This window comes from Carettochelys insculpta, chromosome 17 (genome assembly GCF_033958435.1).
Source record: "Carettochelys insculpta isolate YL-2023 chromosome 17, ASM3395843v1, whole genome shotgun sequence".
Classification (NCBI taxonomy): Eukaryota; Metazoa; Chordata; order Testudines; family Carettochelyidae; genus Carettochelys; species Carettochelys insculpta.
The window spans coordinates 32,744,827-32,764,852 of record NC_134153.1 but is presented as its reverse complement, the minus strand read 5'-3'; the positions used below and the strand labels follow the sequence as shown (position 1 = coordinate 32,764,852).

Here is a 20,026-nt window from a genome sequence, read left to right as displayed (position 1 = left end):
GGGGGGAGTGCAAATACGAGACTCAGGCTAGATATGAGCAACAAGCTGAATAGCTCCCGGGGCAAAGGATGATCCTGGGGCTACAGCTGGCAGGTTACACCTCTGCCCTGAACAAAGAGGAGGGAGGAGCCGAGCTGGCTTTGAATCGGGGGGGTGGGGCCCCGCAGGTAGAGGCTAGGGGAAGGGAGAGCTGTAAGGCAGGCAGACTGAGGAGGGGGAAAGCTACACCCCAGAGGGGCACCCCTTGGGGTCTTCTCCCCAGGACGGGTTGGAAGGACTGTCTCTGACTGCTGTACTGTCACTTCTGGGAGAAACTGGGCATCTGTGGCCTAAGAAACCTCTCCTGTCAGACCCTGCTGAGTGAAGTGAGAGTCACTCCTGCCGGGGGACGGGGTGCAGTGCAGGGGGACCCGTGAACCCCATCACAGCAGCATCTCACGGGGATGGGGAACCTCCAGAACAGGGGTGGGGGGACAAGGGCCAGGGCTCAGGGCCCACACTAACGCCTGTCTCCACTCTTCTTCCCCCTCTCCTGTGTTCCGCAGCTGCACCATCGGAAGTACTGGAGAGTGCCGGCGAGGCTTCAGTGGTCCCGGAAACCCCGCCGGGGCCATCACTCCAGGCCAGCCCCTCGGCGGAGGACTGACCAGCCCCATGGCAGGCAAGACGGCGGACCCAGCACCACCACCCGATGGCGACGGACCCCCAGCTGCTGGCCGTCTGTCATCGGCAGCTGGAGGTCGTGGAGCAACGCCGCCTCCACCTCCAGGAGCGGGCGCTGGCCTGGCGGGCCTACATGGACACGTTCAACTGCCTAGTGGACTACCTGGCCCCCCATATCGCGCCAGCCACTGCTGCGCCTGCCCTGAGTGCTCCACCCACCGTGGCACCCGCTGCTCCGCTCGTCGCCGCGCCAGCTGCTGCCGCCCCGCCACTGAGGGCCGGACCGATGAGGGAGACCTGGGGCCAGCTGAGACTTGCCGGATGTATCTTCCGGTCCGCCCGGCCCCCAGCCAGCCCCGGACAGGGCTGCGGCCGAGGCAGGGCTCCCGGCCGCCCACCCCCAGTGCCAGACTATAGGGGCGTGGGGCCCAGGACATGCGCCCCCCCCCCCCCCCCCCATGTATAGTTTGGACTTATTTATTTGTGCCGCCCGTTTGCCCCCCCCCCAATGTAAATAGTTCTCCCCTTCCTTGCAATCCCTGGTTTTTTTGTAAATATATGCATACTTTTTTATTATTCACTTATAATAGTTAGAAGTTGTTGTATATAGTTTGGTATTAGTTAAAACAACAGTTAAAAGAAAACCAGTTTGATTTTACAAACAAGTGCGTGCTTTCATTTGTCCAGGAAAAGTCGGGGGGGGAGGAGGATGTGCTGTTGGGTGCTCCGTGGTGTGGGCGTAGGGGCAGGGAGTGTTGTGGAGGAAGGGTGGGGGCGCAGTGGGGGGCCTGGCAGAGTTCACCCCGCAGCCTCATCGAAGTGGGCCCGCAGGGCCTCCTGGACCCAGGTCCCTTCAGGGCCCACCTGGCGACTGAGGGCAGCGGGTGGCTGCACGTCGGCCCTGCTGGCCTCCACAGCCCAGCCCTGAAAAAAGGCCTCCCCCTTGCTCTCCACCAGATTGTGTAGGGTGCTGCACGCACCCACAATCTGAGGGATGTTGGTGGGGCCTGCATCCAGGCGGGTGAGGAGACATCTCCAGCGCCCTTTGAGGCGGCCAAATGAGCGCTCCACCACCTGGCGCGCATGGTTCAGGCGCTGGTTGAAGCGCTCCTGGCTGGCAGAGAGATGGCCTGTGTACGGGTGCATGAGCCAGGGCCGGAGGGAGTATGCCACATCTGCAATGACGCAGAGGGGCATGGTGGTGTCCCGCACAGGGATCTCCCGCTGGGGGATGTAGGTCCCCACCTCCCGCTGGCGGCACAGGCCCGAGTTCCGGAAAACCCGGGCATCGTGGGTGCTGCCAGGCCAGCCCACATAAACGTCCTGGAAACGGCCCCAGCTGTCCACCAAGGCCTGGAGGACCACTGAGTGGTAGCCCTTGCGGTTTATGTAGCGTCCTCCACTGTGTTGCGTGGCGCGGATGGGGATGTGAGTCCCATCCAGAGCCCCGAAGCAATTGGGGAAGCCCAGCGTGGCAAAGCCCGCAATGGTGGCATCTGGGTCCCCCAGCCTCATGAGCCTGTGGAGGAGCATATGGCGTTCATGGCATGCACGACCTGCAGGGGAAGCACATGGGAGAGCACCAATGAGGGGTGAGCAGGGTGTGCGTGGCCCTGCCCTGCCCTGCCCGGGCCCCCCTGCCCTGCCAGGGCTGCCTCCCCCACCTCCCCCCGTGGGTCCTCTTACCTCCATGAGGACAGCCCCGACGGTGGCCTTGCCGACACCAAACTGCTGTCCCACGGATCGGTAGCTGTCTGGAGTGGCCAGCTTCCAGACAGCAATGGCGACCCATTTCTCCACTGGGAGGGCACGCCACATGGCGGTGTCCTGGTGCCTGAGTGCGGGGGTGAGCCACTGGCACAGCTCCATAAATGTCTGTCGGCTCATCCTAAAGTTCCTGAGCCAGCGGTCGTCGTCCCACTCCTCAAGCACCAGCCGCTCCCACCAGTCGGTGCTGGTGGGGTAGCTCCACAGGCAGCAGCAAGTGAGGCGGGGGGGGTTGGGGTGCTGCAGGGTTGCGGGGTGAGTCCTGCTCCCCTGTGGGCCGCTCCTCCGGTGTGGCAAGGAGGTGCTCAGCTGCCTCCCACATGGCATGGAGCAGGGCGAGCCCTGCTCCTGTAGGGGCGGCTGGGTGGACCTCTGGTGGCTGCTGCTGCTGGGGGTCCATGCCTGCGTCGCCCGGGGTCTGTGTGCCTATGGCTCTTCAGACCGCGTGCTATGCAGGCTGAGTGTGTCTGGGAGGGGGCCTTTAAGGGAGTGGCTAGCTGTTGCCCCAGAAGCGCTAGTCTGCCCTGTGACCCTGTCTGCAGCTGTGTCTGGCACCCCTATTTCGATGTGTGCTACTTTGGCGTGTAGACGATCCCTCGCAGCGCCTATTTTGATGTGGTGCTGCACAACGTCGATGTTGAACATCGATGTTGCCAGCCCTGGAGGACGTGTAGACGTTATTCGTTGAAATAGCCTATTTCGATGTCTCCACATCGAAATAGGCTACTTCGAAGTTGGCTTCACGTCTAGACGTAGCTAAAGGTATGCATTTTTCAGCGGTAGCTGTATCACCTTAATTAAGAATGGGGCAGACCTTAGAAAAGGAGTGTGTTCCAGTAACTTAAGTCTAAAATGGCATAGTGTTCTCTCAGCACATGTATTTTAAATGAATGCCCTCTGAAATACATTTTCTTTCACTTCATTTAGAATGGTACTGAGTAGATATCTGCTCTTAAGGCAGGCTTTGCTGCAGTCATCTATCTATCTATGGTTAAGTTAGTTTGATGTACCTATGTTGTTCTGGGGTGTGAAGAAGCTATGGTGACCTAACCTCCTGCACAGATCCAGCTGATTTGACAGGAATACTTTTTGTCAGCATAGCAACTGTGGTTTGGAAAGGTGGTAATCATACACTGGTCCCCTAAACCATCTTCCATCCAGGTAGACTATGTCTACACTGTTTTGTGCTTGCATTGCTATGCTGACTTTGCTATACCAGTATAGCATCCATAGCATAGATGGACTTTTGTCAGCATTAACCCCAGATGGATTTGGCATATATATTGTTCCCTTAAAGTACCATCAGGATCTTCCACGCTGTCTCTGTTGGCTGGGTGCAGGATCTTTACGCAAGTAAAGTGGATAAAGGTTCATACTTCTTAAAAAAAATCAATTCTGACTTTTATTTAATTGGATTTTTTTAATTTTAAAAATCTGTGATTTAAATCAATCTACCTTGCTTACAACATAGGCCAGGTCCACACTAGGGGAAAAAATTGATTTAAGATGCACAACTCCAGCTACAAGAATTTCGTAGCTGGAGTTGACGTACCTTAAATCAGTTTTTGCTGCCATCCCCACTGTGTAAGGTCGACCTCTGCCATCGACTTCCTTATTCTTCATAACAGCAGAGAGTGAGTCAATGGTCATACCCTGATCATTTGATTTAGTGTGGCCCTACTAGGCATGCTAAATCAAACGCTGGAAGATTGTCTGCTAGCATGCAGATCTTCAGGTAGGTCGATTTTCCAGTAACTATAACATGCCCAAGAGACCACAGCAATTTTGGTGCCATTCTGGTGCCTGCTCTGACATCTTAGTTGACCAGCTGTCCCTACAGGCAGGTGAGAGAGCCGTACTGTTCTGAATCCTTTGTATCAGTTGCTTGTAACTGTCCCATATGTGTTCTTTGAAATTGAAAAGTCCCAGGTCAAGGCCCCATCTCCGCTCCACTCCTTCCCACCCCATTCCCTGACCTATGTGAGCCAGTGAATTACAAGGGGTGTGACATGGGTCATGCTCTGCTCTGTCATGCCACCCTCTTCCAGATGGCTGCTTGCTGCTTCTCACCCTGTAGAACTTGCTTAAATAACTTGAGTGGGCAAGGGAGAGCTTATTGTGAAGTTAGCCCTCAGTGAAGTATCTCTTTCTTAAGGCTGGTCTACGCTGCAAAGTTACATTGGCAGTGAGGCTGACAGCCTCACTGGGCCCCTGGGGAAGTGCAAGTGGGCCTGTCCTGAAAGGCACATGGCGTCAGGCAGATGGAGTGGGGCTGGGGCAGCTATCTCTCGCACCGACTGGACTGTGGCACACCCCCGTTTCCCCAGCTCTCAGCAGTGCCTGGAGTGTGTTGTCTGGGCTCATGCCTACCTAGGCAGCCCTAAGAGCCACATGCTTCACTACAGTGCTCTGACAGCAATTTAAAGGGCCCTGGGTTCTGGCTGCTGTGGTAGCAGTGATGGTCAGGAGCTCTGGGCCCTTTTGTGTTGCTGGGCCCCAGGGCAGCTCTCCTCTTTGCACCCTTGTTTCTCTTCATTGGGCAGGCCTGTATACGGTGAACCCTCAAAATGAACAATTTTGAGATGCACTTAACTAGTATTAATGTAAGCGCAGCACAAAATCCCACTCCCCGTCCCCGTCCCTGCACAGCCCTGGTTCAACCCTCCCACCTCCAGCCCTGCTCATCACCCGCATGCAGCTTTAGCTCACCCCAGACTTCCACACCTGGCTCAGACTCCAGCTCACCACCCCTCATGCGCGGCTCTGGCTAAACCCCCTGCTGGCTCACCACCCAGGCATGGCTCTAACTCAAGACCCCCCATGCACAGCTCCAGCTCAACCTCTCCCCCCTTTCCCCCCAACCCAGTTCAAACCCCCCGTGCATGGCTCTGGCTCAGGTTCAAGCCCCCGGTTCAAACCCCCGGCCAGCTCACCACTCAAGCATGGCTCTAGCTCACCACCCTGGTGCTCAGCTCGGGCTTAACCCCCCGCATCCTGACTCACCACCCCTGCGAGGCTGTAGCTCAGACCCCTGCCCTAGTTCAGCTGGGGCCACCCACCCGAGTCTTAACCCTCCCCGACTGCCCCCACCAACCCCAGGACTTAACTTGCAAAAGTAGCTCCAGGTGCTCCTGTTGCTTCCCTGGCTGCAGAATGTGCCTTCTGCAAAGGAAGAAAGTTGCCCCCAACTTATGCTATATTTGATTTATGTGAGGATGCATGGGAACACAGCCCTCGCGTAAATTGAGGCACTACTGTATTGGTGTGGCTATGTTTCTCAGGCATGAAGAATAGATATCTGAAATAGTTAAACCAATTTAACACCCTGAATGAACGGTGATACCTCCCAGTGGGGAGGGAGATTACCTACATTGAAAGGAGAACCCCTCATCACTGTAATAGGTGTCTATACTGAACCATTACAGCAGCACATCTATGGTGTTTTAAGTGTAGATATTTCCTGAGGTACTTAGTTATGTTTTCATATGTACAGTACATGAATTTCAGTGCACATTTTAGTTGTGATAATAGTTGTTTGTTTCTCTGTGAACAGAGCGATTTTTGCATTTAGGGACTTGTTTAAAATTAACTAACCCAAGAAGGGAGTATTGGGGAAGCTAGGCTTGTGCCTAAATTTCTGGAGTTGTTATAGTATAGTCTTCAGCATTTTTAAAAATTAGAAAAGAATGTTCTGAGTGGCGAGTGAGTGAAATGATTACATCTGAAGAGGAGATGAGATTTTAAGTCCAGCAGCTTAAAACTATTTGAAACACCTATTTAGCTTTCATGATTAACACTTTGGAGAGAAAAAGTCTTTAATAACCCTCAAACATCCTGCTTGTGCTATTGGTGTGTGAGAGCATACACGTGCTGTGACACTCCCCCTTCCCCACATGACAGCTAGCAAGACCAGGGACAATACATGTCTCATTTTTCTTAAGTACAAAAATCTGAAAACCCCAAACAAACAATTCTGTTGAGGCTTTGTGTTATAATAATACCCCTGCCCCCAAGGCAAAAGACCATTATTTAAGGTATACTTTACAGGACCCTTTTAGAAGAAAGGGGGAAAAATGTTTTCCATTCTGATTAAATTACACATTTCTGATCACGTGCAAATCTGAAACAAAAATTCTTAAAACCCAAGCTCAGAAAATAGAGACAGCTTGTTATAAATCGCTTAAAATGGAGAGACCTTCAAACTTCCTGGAACATAATCTAACAAGAGGAACTCTAGCAGCACTAGTTACCCATGTTAAATTGCCTTTGTGTGAGAAGGGAAGGTGATTGCAGCACTGAATGAATGCATATTGGAGCCCCAACTACACCTTCATGTCTGAAGCAATGGGTTGGCTGTTCAGCCTAGTGGTAGGAAGATAGGGCTCAAATATATTAAAATATGACCTGGCATGTTGAACAGCCTCTTTCTATTCCTGGGATTTCTTGGCTCCTTAAAGTGAAATATCTGTGCTTCAAGGTGTCATTGCAAAGCAAAAATTAGAAATGAAAAGAGTGTAAGGATTAGATTTCATGTTTTGTTGGAAGTCAGAGCTGGAATACTGTAGCTCTATAATGTATCGCCTCAGGATAAGTAAAATTTGCAAAAGCACCAGAGTAATTTAACAAATAATGAGCAGTCCTGTAGTACCTTACAGACTAGCAAATTATCAGGTCAGATGAGGAGGTAGGTCTTAGCCATGAAAGCGTATGACCTAATAATTTGTTAGTCTTTAGGGTGCTACATATTACTTGTTTGTGAAGCTACAAACTAACATGACTACCCCTCTGAGACTATTAGAGTAGTAGTGATTTAAGAGCATAAGTCTCATTGGCTTTAGTGATGCTTAGGCACCTAAGAATTTCGGTTGCTTTTGAAAATGGGACTTGTCATTTAGGTGGTTTTGAATATTTTACTCTTGAAGAATTACCATGTTTTCTGTATCAGAAGGGTAGCCATGTTAGTCTGTGTCCACAAAAACAATGCATAGGCTTTCAGGGGCAAAAACCCACTTTGTGAGGTGTGTGTGTAGCCAGACATGAACCCCCCACTTGGCCTTTTCTTCCTCTTCCCCCCCCACTGGGAGAGACAGAGAGAGAAACAAGCAGGGGAGACAGGTAGCCTTTGATGTCCTGGGAACACAGATGTGCTGTCTCGCCCAGCCTCACTACTATACACAAAAAACAGACAGTGAATGGGCTAGCTAATGGCCGCCCTTCTGTCTGATCTCGGTAATTGACACACCTTGATCACTTCCCCAGGAAGAACGGGGAACCCCGCCCATCACCTCCAAAGGTGCCCAATTGTCCACAATTCACAGGTGTAAATTGAGCCTTACACCTTCCCTTGGAAACCTGGGGTTCAAAACATTCCTCCCAATTGGCCACTTGAGACCACGAAGAAGCGTACGTGACAAAAGGGGTATAAAGGGGCTTGGCAGACCACCCCCCCCTTTGAGTTTCAATCACCTACACCTGCTGGCCAGGTCTGGAATTAACTCCCGAGACTGAGGACGCCTGGTTCGTATCTACTTCTTCCCGAGGGATTGAGAGAGAGATTCTGGGTCACACTGGATCTAGGAGGCAGGGGTAAGAATTACACCTGTATTACACTTCTTTCCTATAGGAATTGAGGGAAAGACTCTGGTTCCACCAGGTCTAAGAGTCAGGAGTGAAAATCACACCTGCAACTTGCCTTTCTTGTATATACATTCTTGTATTAGTTTAAGCTAGCTAGTTTGTCTAAAACTTTTCTAAAGTTAAATTGTGTTTTCCCCTTTAAAAACCACTTACTAACTTGTACTTTAATCACTTGTCTTAGTTACATTGTTTCCATCTTTGTATAAATAAAATGTAACTGTTTGTTAAAGCCTCTCTAAGTGTAATTTTCCTCTTGCTGCTGTACCCGAACTAAACACAAACCAAAGAACCCAGCCTGCCCTGGCTGCTTAGCGTAGCTGCTGGTGTGGCATCACCCTCTTTGCCCCACCAGACCTTTAGCTGGCACTTGGGCATCGGCTCACAGTGTGCCAAGGTGGTATTGCCCATCAAAGTTTATGCCCAAATAAATCTTTTCATTTTTAAGGTGCCACAGGACTCCTCAAGTTTTCTGTGACTAATTCCATAATTATATATGCCTTCATTTGGCTTTAGATCGTGTCCAGTAAAACACTCACTCGGCCTTTGGAGTTGAAGAAAGGAAAGCCAGCTGGGAAAGGCAACATTACGGTAACAGTGGTTTGTATATATCCCTACAAGAATGAATGAGTTGGTCTCTGTATACAGAGTTGCAATTTTTTTGGTAAATTAATTTTAAAGTATGTCTAATTTTCTGCACTGTTAAATTTTGTGTTTCTGGTAAGGGGGTGTGTTAAACAAGAGCAAAGTTCCTTTGACGTTCCTGAGCATCTGCTAAACTTTATTAAAAACCCATTTGTCTTTTAATTCTTGTGACAGATTTCAGCAGAAGAGATTAAGGACACAAGAGTTGTCAGTCTAGAGATTGAAGCACAGAACTTGGACAAAAAGGTAATTGATTCTTACACATTTCCACATGCTTTTATGGCTATACTCCGGGCTTATACTAAGGTGGAACTGACTTCTACTTGTGTGTTCGTATTCTTTTTTTCCCAGCGAGGAGTACAGTGTGAAAGAGTAACAGAGAGGGAGCCGTGCTAGTCTATATCATAGAATCATAAAACACGAGGACTGGAAGGGACCTCGAGAGGCCATCGAGTCCAGCCCCCTACCCCAATGGCAGGACCAAGTACTATCTAAACCATCCCTGACAGACATCTATCTAACGTGTTCTTAAATATCTCCAGCGATGGAGATTGCACAACCTCCCTTGGCAATTTATTCCACTGTTTGACCGCCCTGACGGTTAGGAACTCTTTCCTAATGTCCAACCTAAACCTTCCTTGCTGCAGTTTAAGCCTGTTGCCTCTTGTCCTACCCTCAGAGACCAAGAAGAACAAGTTCTTGCCTTTCTCCTTATGACTCCCTTTTAGATACCTGAAAACCGCTATCATCTCTCCCCTCAATCTTCTCTTTTCCAAACTAAACAAGCCCAATTCTTTCAACCTTTTTTCATAGGTCACATCCTCTAGACCTTTAATCATTCTTGTCGCTCTTTTCTGGGCCCTCTCTAGTTTCTCCACATCTTTTTTGAACTGCGGTGCCCAGAACTGGACACAGTACTCCAGCTGAGGCCTAACCAGCGCAAAGTAGAGCGGAAGAATGACTTCTCATGTCTTGTTCACAACACACCTGTTAATACATCCCAGAATCATGTTTGCTTTTTTTGCAACAGCATCACACTGTTGACTCATATTTAGCTTGTGGTCCACTATAATCCCTAGATCCCTTTCTGCTGTAGTCGTTGCTAGACAGTCTCTCCCCATTCTGTATGTGTGAAACTGATTGTTCCTTCCCAAGTGGAGCACTTTGCATTTGTCCTTATTAAACTTCATCCTGTTTACCTCAGACCATTTCTCCAATTTATCCAGATCCTTTTGAATTATGACCCTATCCTCCAAAGCAGTTGCAACCCCTCCCAGCTTGGTATCATCTGCAAACTTAATAAGCGTACTTTCTATGCCAATATCTAAATTGTTGATGAAGACATTGAACAGAACCGGTCCTAACACAGACCCCTGCGGAGCCCCACTTTTTGTACTTTTCCAGCAGGATTGAGAACCATTAAGAACTACTCTCTGGGTGCGGTTATCCAGCCAGTTATGCACCCACCTTATAGTAGCCTCATCTAAATTGTATTTGCCTAGTTTTTTGATAAGAATATCATGAGAGACTGTATCAAATACTTTACTAAAGTCTAGGTATACCACATCTACCGCTTCTTCCCTATCCACAAGGCTCCTTATCCTATCAAAGAAAGCTATCAGATTAGTTTGACATGACTTGTTCTTTACAAATCCATGCTGGCTGTTCCCTATTACCTTACCACCTTCCAAGTGCTTGCAAATGATTTCTTTAATTACCTGCTCCATTATCTTTCCTGGCACTGAAGTTAAGCTGACTGGCCTGTAGTTTCCTGGGTTATTCTTATTCCCCTTTTTTTAGATGGGCACTATATTTGCCCTTTTCCAGTCTTCTGGAATCTCTCCTGTCTCCCATGATTTTCCAAAGATGATAAAGGCTCAGATACCTCCTCTATCAGCTCCTTGAGTATTCTAGGATGCATTTCATCAGGCCCTGGTGACTTGCAGACATCTAATTTTCCTAAGTGATTTTTAACTTGTTCTTTTTTTATTTCAACTTCTAACCCTACCCCTTTCCCACTAGCATTTGCTATGTTGGGCATTCCCTCATCAGACTTCTCACTGGAGACTAACAAAGAAGTCATTAAGCATCTCTGCCATTTCCAAGTTCCCTGTTACTGTTTCTCCCTCCTCACTGAGCAATGGCCCTACCCTGTCCCTGGTCTTCCTCTTGTTTCTAATAAAAAGCCTTCTTGTTTCTCTTTATGCCTGTAGCTAGTTTGAGCTCATTTTGTGCCTTAGCCTTTCTAATCTTTCTCCTACGTTCTTGTGTTGTTTGCCTATATTCATCCTTTGTAATTTTTCCTTGTTTCCATTTTTTATACAATTCCTTTTTTATTTTGAGATCATGCAAGATCTCCTGGTTTAACCAAGGTGGTCTTTTTCCATATTTTCTATCTTCTCTACACAGCGGGATAACTTGCTTTTGGGCCCTTAATAATGTCCCGTTGAAAAACTGCCAACTCTCCTCAGCTGTTTTTCCCCTCAGTTTTGCTTCCCATGGGACCTTACCTACCAGCTCTCTGAGTTTACCAGAATCTGCCCTCCTGAAATCCATTATCTCTATTTTGCTGTTTTCTGTTCTACCCTTCCTTAGGATTGTGAACTCTATGATTTCATGATCATTTTCACGCAAGCTGCCTTCCACTTTCAAGTTCTCTACCAATTCCTTCCTATTTGTTAAAATCAAATCTAAAACAGCTTCCCCCAGGTAACTTTTTTTCAACCTTTTGGAATAAAAAATTGTCTCCAATGCAATCCAAGAATTTACTGGATAGTCTGTGCCCTGCCGTATTAGTTTCCCAACATATATCTAGATAGTTGAAGTCCCCCATCACCACCAAATCTGGGGCCCTGCTTAACTTTGTTTATTGTTTAAAAAAAGCCTCATCCACTTCTTCTACCTGGCTAGGCGGCCTGTAGTAGACGCCTAGCAGGACATCACCCTCGTTTTTTACCCCTCTTAGTCTAACCCAGAGACTCTCTCAACACAATCCATCTCCACCTCAGTCCAAGTGTGTACATTTTTACTATATAAGGCAACACCTCCCCTGTTTCTTCCCTGTCTATCCTTCCTAGAGCAGACTGTACCCTTCAATACCAACATTCCAATCGTGTATTATCCCACCAAGTTTCTGTGATGCCAACAATGTCATAGTTATATTTATTTATTTAGCACGTTCAGTTCTTCCTGCTTATTACCCATACTTCTTGCATTTGTATATAGGCATCTAAGATATTAATTTGATCTTGCCTCCCTGTTTTGCCCTGACCCTCTTTTTACTCTGACATTGTTGCCCATGCTGCCTCCCATTTCTGACCCATCACCCAGGTTTCCATGTTCTCTACTTACCTGTGGGCTTTGCTCTGCCCCAGTCGAACCTAGTTTAAAGCCCTCCTCATTAGGTTAGCCAGTCTGTGTCCAAATACGGTCTTTCCCCTCCTCGAAAGGTGAACACCATCTCTGCCCAGCAGTCCTTCCTGGAATAGCATCCCGTGGTCAAGGAAGCCAAAGCCTTCCTGGCGACATCATCTTTGAAGCCAGGCATTCACCTCTAGGATGCACCTGTCTCTGCCTGGGCCCCTACCACTGACAGGCAGGATTGAAGAGAATACCACCTACGCCCCAAACTCCTTCACCCATGCCCCCAGCGCCCTGAAGTCACTCTTGACCTGCTCAGCATCATACCTCACAGTATCATTAGTGCCCACATGGATGAGAAGCCTTGGATAGTAGTCAGAGGGCCTGATAATCCTCGACGACACCTCCGTAACGTCTTGGATATGGGCCCCAGGCAGGCAGCATACCTCCCGAGATGAAATGTCAGGGCGACAGGTGGGCACCTCCGTGCCCCTCAGAAGAGAGTCCCCGACCGCCACTACTCTACGTTTCCTCCTCACAGTGGTGGCAGCAGACTTCCCAGCCTTGGGGGTACGAGGCTTCTCCTCTGCTGTACGGGGCGATTCTTTGTCTCCTGTATCAAGTACAGTGGAACGGTTTCCTAGTACCACAGTGGCAGGGTTCTGAGCAGAGGTGGAACACTGCCTACTGCCAGAAGTAGCAAGCTGCCAGTGTCCACCCTGATCTATCTATCTCCTCCACCAGTGGTTTATCAGCTGTCCTGTGTACTGGGACAGTTACCTCAGCTGTCTCCACATGAATACTATCCAGGAACTGCTATCAAAACAAAAAGCAGTCAAGTAGCACTTTAAGAATAGCAAAATAATTTATTGGGTGAGCTTTCGTGGTACAGACCCACTTCTTCAGACCATAGCCATACCAGAACAGTCTGTCCCACGAAAGCTCACCTAATAAATTATTTTGCTAGTCTTTAAAGTGCTTTTTGTGACTGCTTTTTGTTTTGATAGTGTGAAAGCGAACCTACTGACATATATTAAATGCTTGAACAGGAAAGGTGCTAACTGCATTCCAAACATAATGTCACATAGAAAGTTGCCAAACCTTGCCACAAAAGGGTAGCCACTGGCCCACTAGGAGGATTTGAGAACTGGCACTGGCCGTAAGACAAATTCAGTATGAAACCCCTGATCTAGACTTTAGTGTCCTCCCCTGCATAACCTACTGCTCGTCATCAGGCAAAAAACTGATCAGCTTTCTTCCTTCTCGTGTTTCCAAACTGCTCCTTTCATCCCTATGTTGAGGTGAGACTGACTGACTCCATATCGCATTGTGAGCACTGAATGAGAAGTCTGAGTATGCACTTTGCATGTTTAGTGTTAAAGACATACAAGACCATTCAAATATGGAAAGTTGAAAAATATGTAATTTTATCTCATTTTTTTTATTCCATAATTGGTATTGTGGAACCACCTCACTGCAACAGTATGTGTTTAGTGTTGCATTCTAGAGTTGAAAATGGATCAAAACCTTTTGGTTCCATTCAAAAGTAGTGGGCTATTGGTTTGAGCTGCCCTCTATTAACTTTTATTCCCTTGGAATTTTTTGTGTAAACTTTTTTTTAAAGAAAAGCTCTTCTTCGAGTAGTGTCCCCATGGGCACTCCACTCTGGGTGTTGGCTAGTCATAGAATCATAGAAGAGTAGGACTGGAAGGGACCTCGAGAGGCCATCGAGTCCAGCCCCCTGCCCTCATGGCAGGACCAAGCATTTTCTAGACCATCCCTGAAAGCCATCTGTCTAACCTCTTCTTAAATAGCTCCAGTGATGGAGATTCTACCACCTCCCTTGGCAATTCGTTCCAGTGTTTGATCACCCTGACAGTTAGGAACTTTTTCCTAATGTCCAACCTGAACCTCCCCTGCTGCAATTTCAGTCCATTGCCTCTTGCTCTATCCTCAGAGGCAAGGAAGAACAAGTTCCCTCCCTCTGCCTTATGATACCCTTTTAAATACCTGAAAACTGCTATCATGTCCCCCCTCAATCTTCTCTTTTCCAAACTAAACAAGCCCAGTTCTTTCAGCCTTTCTTCATAGGTCATGTTCTCTAGACCTTTGATCATTCTCGTTGCTCTCCTCTGGACCCTCTCCAATTTCTCCACATCCTTCCTGAACTGCAGTGCCCAGAACTGGACACAATACTCCAGCTGAGGCCTAACCAGCACAAAGTAGAGCGGGAGAATGACTTCTCGTGTCTTGTTCACGACACACCTGTTAATGCATCCTAGAATCATGTTTGCCTTTTTCGCAACAGCATCACACTGTTGACTCATATTTAGCTTGTGGTCCACTATAACCCCTAGATCCTTTTCTGCTGTACTCATTCCTAGGCAGTCCTTTCCCATTCTGTATGTGTGACACTGATTGTTTCTTCCTAAGTGGAGCACTTTGCATTTGTCCTTATTAAACTTCATCCTGTTTACTTGAGCCCATTTCTCCAGTTTATCCAGATCCTTTTGAATTATGACCCTATCCTCCAAAGAAGTTGCAACCCCTCCCAGCTTGGTATCATCTGCAATGCCTCCATTCCCACGTTCATTCTGGTGTTTGGGGTTCTCCCACGGCTGGGGTGCCAGACTGCGTGCCACAGGGCCCACACACTCTAACTGGGAGGATATGCCACCTATATTGGCCCACCTATCATCACCACCTTTACCATTCGCACACCACTACCCGTACCACATACTCCCAGGAACCTGCTTCACACTGGTCCCCTTGGGAGTCAAGGTTACATCGGTCAAATCCTCCATGGGCACCTTTGACCATGTCCTGTCTCGCCACAACCCATGATGTTGGCAACATGTCCCCCTGTCACAATGGTCAGAGACAGAACTCCTTTTCCAACAGCAAGGAGGGGTTTCCCCGGCCACCGCTCTTCATCCCCCGATGATGAAGTGTGTCGCCTACCCCAACAGATGACGTCCGGACCTTTCAAGAGCTTTTCAAATGAGTGGTATTGGCCCAGGAGAAAGACCTGCAGGAGTTGCAGATCAAACAATGCAGTCTTCTCCACACTCTTCAGCCAGCCACTTTCTCAAGAATCGTGCTGCCCATGGATGAGGCCATTATGTATCCCACAAATCTGATCTGGCAGATGCCAGCATCCATCTCTTCCATGAAACAAGAGGGCTGACAAATATTTTGTTGCCTTCAAGGATTCAGACTTCTTGTTCACCACTCCACAGCCCAACTCTTGTGGTGGACGTGGTCTCCAATAAATCTAAATCATTCTGCTCTACCCTTTCGGAGAAGTCCAGTGAGAAGTGGAATGTTGTTTGACATAAAGTCTATTCATCAGGGACCCTGCTCCTTTGGGCAGCCAGCTATGTGGCCATGCTGGCTGACTGCGGTCATTCTAATTCAGGGACTCCCAACCTGTGGGTTGAGACCTAAATATGGGTCACCATTAGGTTTGTTAAGGGTCGCCAGCTGGGCAGTTCCCAGTTGCATGTAGCTGGTAAAGAAGCCATTCACAATTTAACACTGCTGCCTGAGGCAGATGTCTATTGATAGAGATAACTGCTGGAGACGGCAGTTATCTCTATCACTAGAGAGATCAGTTACGTTACGCCTAGGTGCTGAAAGCTTAACATTTGAGTTAATTGGTTTTAACAACTGTTACTTGTGGGAGCAGGAGGGCTGGGGGAGCTGCCCAGCCTAGCAGCCCTGGGTGAAGAGGCTGTGGGAGGAGGGGGCGTGTCTAAGGCTGGGGCCTTTTAGGGCTGCAGAAAAAGTTGGGGAGGAGGGAGTTTCGAAGGCTGGGGGCTGTTTTGGGCTGCTGGGGGGGTGTCTAAGCCTGGGGGCTGTTTGGGTCTGCTGGGGGGGAGGCTAAGACAGGGGCTTAATTTGGGGTTGCTGGGGGCAGGGCTCCTAAGGATGGGGGCAGTTTGGGGCTGCAGGGGATTTAAAGATGGGGGTGGGGGTGGGGTGGTGATGGTGGCTTGGGGCTATTTTGTTTTCAGCCCCTAGAACATTTAAAAAATTGCCATGTGGCCCCCCAGTGTAAAAAAAAAAACAAAAAACGTGGACACCCCTCTCTTACACATTACAAAGACTGCTTCCATGTCTCTGATATTCATAGTGACCCCAGGCAAGCCACTTAATAGTCTCTGGCAGTAATTTTTGCCCACCTTCTGCCACCACTTCTCTTCTGTGTAGCTGATTTCTCAGTTTTCATTTTTTTGTTTGTGACTCCCCCACAGCCCCTCCAGCCTCTGTGGCTTTTAAGCTGGGAGCCAGGGGAGCGGTTTGAGAATGAGTCTCTTACCCACCACAACTCAGATTAAGTATAATAAAATAATACATTAATAAAACAACATTATTATAGTTTATTTTCCCTTTCTTATGGAATAACTATTAGTATATAAACATGAGGGGGTACAATTGTATATTCTTGCCTCAGGCACAAAATTAGCTAGTTATGACACTGCTTTCCCCCCTACCCCCTTTTTGAATTGCCTTGGGTCACCAAGTCTTCCTGAATTGTCAAAATGGGTCCCCATCCGTAAAAGGCTAGAACTACTGTTCTCATTATTCCAAACTCCAGGAGCTGGTCCCTTCCCTGCAGAGCAGTAGGGCCCAGTTCTCCTGAGTGTCATCCAAGAGGGGGTTACTATCACCCATACAGCGCTCCAGTGTGCAATGTATGTGATGGACACAGCACCTAGAGTCACGTCCTCTGTGCATGAGGTACAATTTGTAGCTCCAACCCTTGGGGGTCCCTAAAGACCTTCAACAGAAGATGAAGGACCTCATGTTTGACAGATGTCACTCATTTGCTGAAAACACTGATGAGGTCTTCCAGTCCATGAAAGACTCTTGTACACCACTGTGCATATGGGGGATGTACGTCTCTTCATTCAAACGGGTCCAGTACTCTCCCTACCAGAGACCACTGGAGCAGTTCCTATAGCAGCCTCAGCATTACAAAAGCCAACAGAGGCGCAGGCCCCAGCAGCACAAGCCTCATCGACAACAGCGCTAACAGTCCATGGTGTCCCACCCTGCGCAGCCTAAAGAGCAGTTTTGAGGGTTTGGCCTGCAGCCGATAGAGCTTCCTGTTCTGGCTGCCCCACAGTCTGGTCGCCAACAGTTTCACTGCTGCCTCTGCCACTATTTCCACCATTGGGCCCTCATTACTTTGGACAAGTGGGTCCTAGAATTAGTGACCCTGGGTGTATACTATTCCATTCACCTCTACCCCCCACCTCCCTACCTTTTGCCTATTGAGGGACTCTTCTTACACAGTCCAGTCGATCAAGAGGTGTAGCACCTCCTGCGATGTTTCAAGATGGTGACTCTCACAACCATTTTTCCGGCGCTGGACAAAGAAGACTGGATTTTGGCTCTCAAGCTGCAAGATATCTTTTTCCATACCAGAATTCATTCAGTGCACAAATGCTTCCTATATTTCACATTGAGGTCCCACCATTATCAATAGTGGGTCCTTCCATTTGGGGTTTCAGCTGCACCCAAGGTGTTCTCCAAAACCCTGGCAGATGTGACTGCCCACCTACGACATCTTGGGGTAATTATCTTCCCATACCTGGACAACTGCCTCATAAAAGGGTGGACCGTGATACCCATTTACATTACTGTCCAAAGATGACAGAGGAGCGCTGATTGATCTAGTCCAGGATTGGATGAACTTTGGCCTGAGAACCACATCAGGGTACGGAAATTGTATGGTCAGCCAAACAATTCAGTATTTACAAGATTAGGGTTGTGGAGAGGGAGATCGCTCCAGCTGGGGTTGAGGGTGCTGTGCTTGGGCTGGGGGATTTGTGGTGCAAGAGGTGCTTTGGGCTGGACTGAAGGTGGAGGTGGGCTCAGGCAGAGTATTGGGGCATTGAAGGTGGTCAAGGATTCAGGCTCCACATGGTGCTTTACCTAAAGCATCTCCCAAAAGCAGCAGCACATTCTCTGCCAGCTGTTAAACATAAAGAAAGGTAGAGGGCTTTATGCACTTCCCCATACTCATGAGCCACTTGGAAGCTCCCGTTGGATGGGAACTATGAGTCAGCAGTTGGGATTGGAGGCAGTGAGTGGTGCCCGAGCTACCCTTACACATAGAGGAGGGACAGGCTTCTGCTGCTTACAGGAGTTGTGTGGAGCAGGACATGCTCCTGACTCCATTCTTCACAAGGGCTACCAGAGCAGGACAAGCCCTGGAACCTGCTCCTTAGGAGGAATGTGAGGGCTGGATTAAAACAGTTGAATGGGACAAATGTGGCCTGTGAGGGCTGTAGTTTTCTGACCACAGTCTAGTCATTTACCTCCTCAGTTTACAAGGCAGCAGAAGGAAACTTGTTTTTCCAGGGGGCATATAAACTAGAAACTTGTTGATTACATGACCCCAAACACGTATAACTGATGCTACCCCCACTCCCAGGAGGCACACCAAACTTCAGCAAATCTGCCTAGGCATGTCAATTTTAAAGGACTTGGAAAGGTTGACCTTTTAAATGGCTGTGTCTATGCAACTATAGCTATAGTGGTGCACTGTAAAATGTGCACTGCCACACAAACTTCTCTGCTTTCTGTCCCGTTGGGTGTGGCAGCCTTCCATTATTCCCTCTGTGCCCACCACATCCACTGCTAAGTGTTTGGAGAAGGGAAGTTTGGTAGAGAATTATGCACAGAAGGACTGCTAGAAAGTGGCAGAGTTAAGTTTGGGGTCACCTACAGTGTATTGGGGTGGGGTAATTCCCTGCAGTTGTTTTCCATATGACCCTTTGTCTTGGGATAGTGCAGTTTAATGGTGAAGTTAGTATGGCTGCTCCCTCTCAAGATTGTGTGGCTCAAAGGCCAGAAATGGCTCCTTGGTTGGCCAGTGTATCATCTGGTGTTCAGTGTCACTATGGACATCTGGCTCAGCTGATGATATTGCCTAGAGGGAAGAGTCAGTAGGGGCGCCCACTCTTAAGGCTGCATGGCCCAATGGCTAGCATCATTAAGATCATTTCTTTTAGGACTACGTGGCCTGAGTCAGTATAATTGCTCCTTCCATGGGGCTACATGGTTGAGAGGGCTGCCACACCAGAGTGAGTGGCGGCCAGAAGGAGGGTTCTGGGCCCTCCCTGCTTCACCAAATCCCAGAATAGGGCCCTGTCGGTGGCCAGAATGCTTGCCACTGGGTCAGCTGGGAGTCCGTCGGAAACATGCTGACCTCACTCAGTCCCACAACTAGTCTGCTTGAGTTGTTTCCTACCCCATTCCTGATGCTGATACACTGGTGTCTGTGGTCTTCTAGATCAGTGTGGTTTCCAATAGCTCTGCCACTCATTGGGCATCCTACAGAGTGTCAGTGTCCCTGGCTTTGGCCGTCTGGGTTTTCTGTAGTTCCTGATCTGGAGTTCACAGCATGCATCCTTTCACTCCAGAGGTCAGCCTGGAATGAGCTGAGCTTGTTCCTTTGATAGCTAGTTTTCAGCTGAAGCATGCCCACTAAGGCTGGAGGGTGTGGCCTCCTCAGCCCAGGAGAATAGAACTAACTTTAGCAGTACCACGGCGGAGCAGCTGTAAGCTTGCTAAGTTAGTAGAAAAGCATGAGCCTGTGAGTGGAGAAAAGGATAGGTGGCTTCTTGCTTTTGTGGGTGTCTCATATGCACTGTGTATAACAACCTTATTAGCTCTGCAACAAACTTTTTGTGTTGTTATTAACTATTGCAACTGCCCTTAAAAACAGGGGAGTGGAAAAGTGGTTGGGATTGAAGAGATGCAGTAATAGTAATACAAGATAATTTCCCTGTAGGCTAGCTGACTGCCCAGATTGTACTTACAGGGAACTTTGTTTTATTTTGTAGTAGTAATAGTAGTAGTCTCAACTTTGCAGTTATTGGCTGGCAACATTCTGTAGGCCTGACAGTCAGAGTTAGTCTGAAGGAGGCATCTAAAGGAGAAT

The 20,026-nt window shown here is 48.5% G+C and overlaps 1 protein-coding gene across 6 annotated transcripts in view; it reads left to right on the top strand.

Annotated features, from left to right (window-relative positions):
* CPNE1 (copine 1) overlaps positions 1-20,026 on the top strand; it is a 98,014-nt gene that overhangs the window by 55,702 nt on the left and 22,286 nt on the right. For all 6 annotated transcript variants that reach the window (XM_075012189.1, XM_075012191.1, XM_075012188.1 and 3 more), the window contains 2 exons: positions 8,581-8,655; positions 8,884-8,955. In XM_075012189.1, the coding sequence (XP_074868290.1) occupies positions 8,581-8,655; positions 8,884-8,955 (147 nt within the window). The remainder of the gene's footprint in view (positions 1-8,580; positions 8,656-8,883; positions 8,956-20,026) is intronic.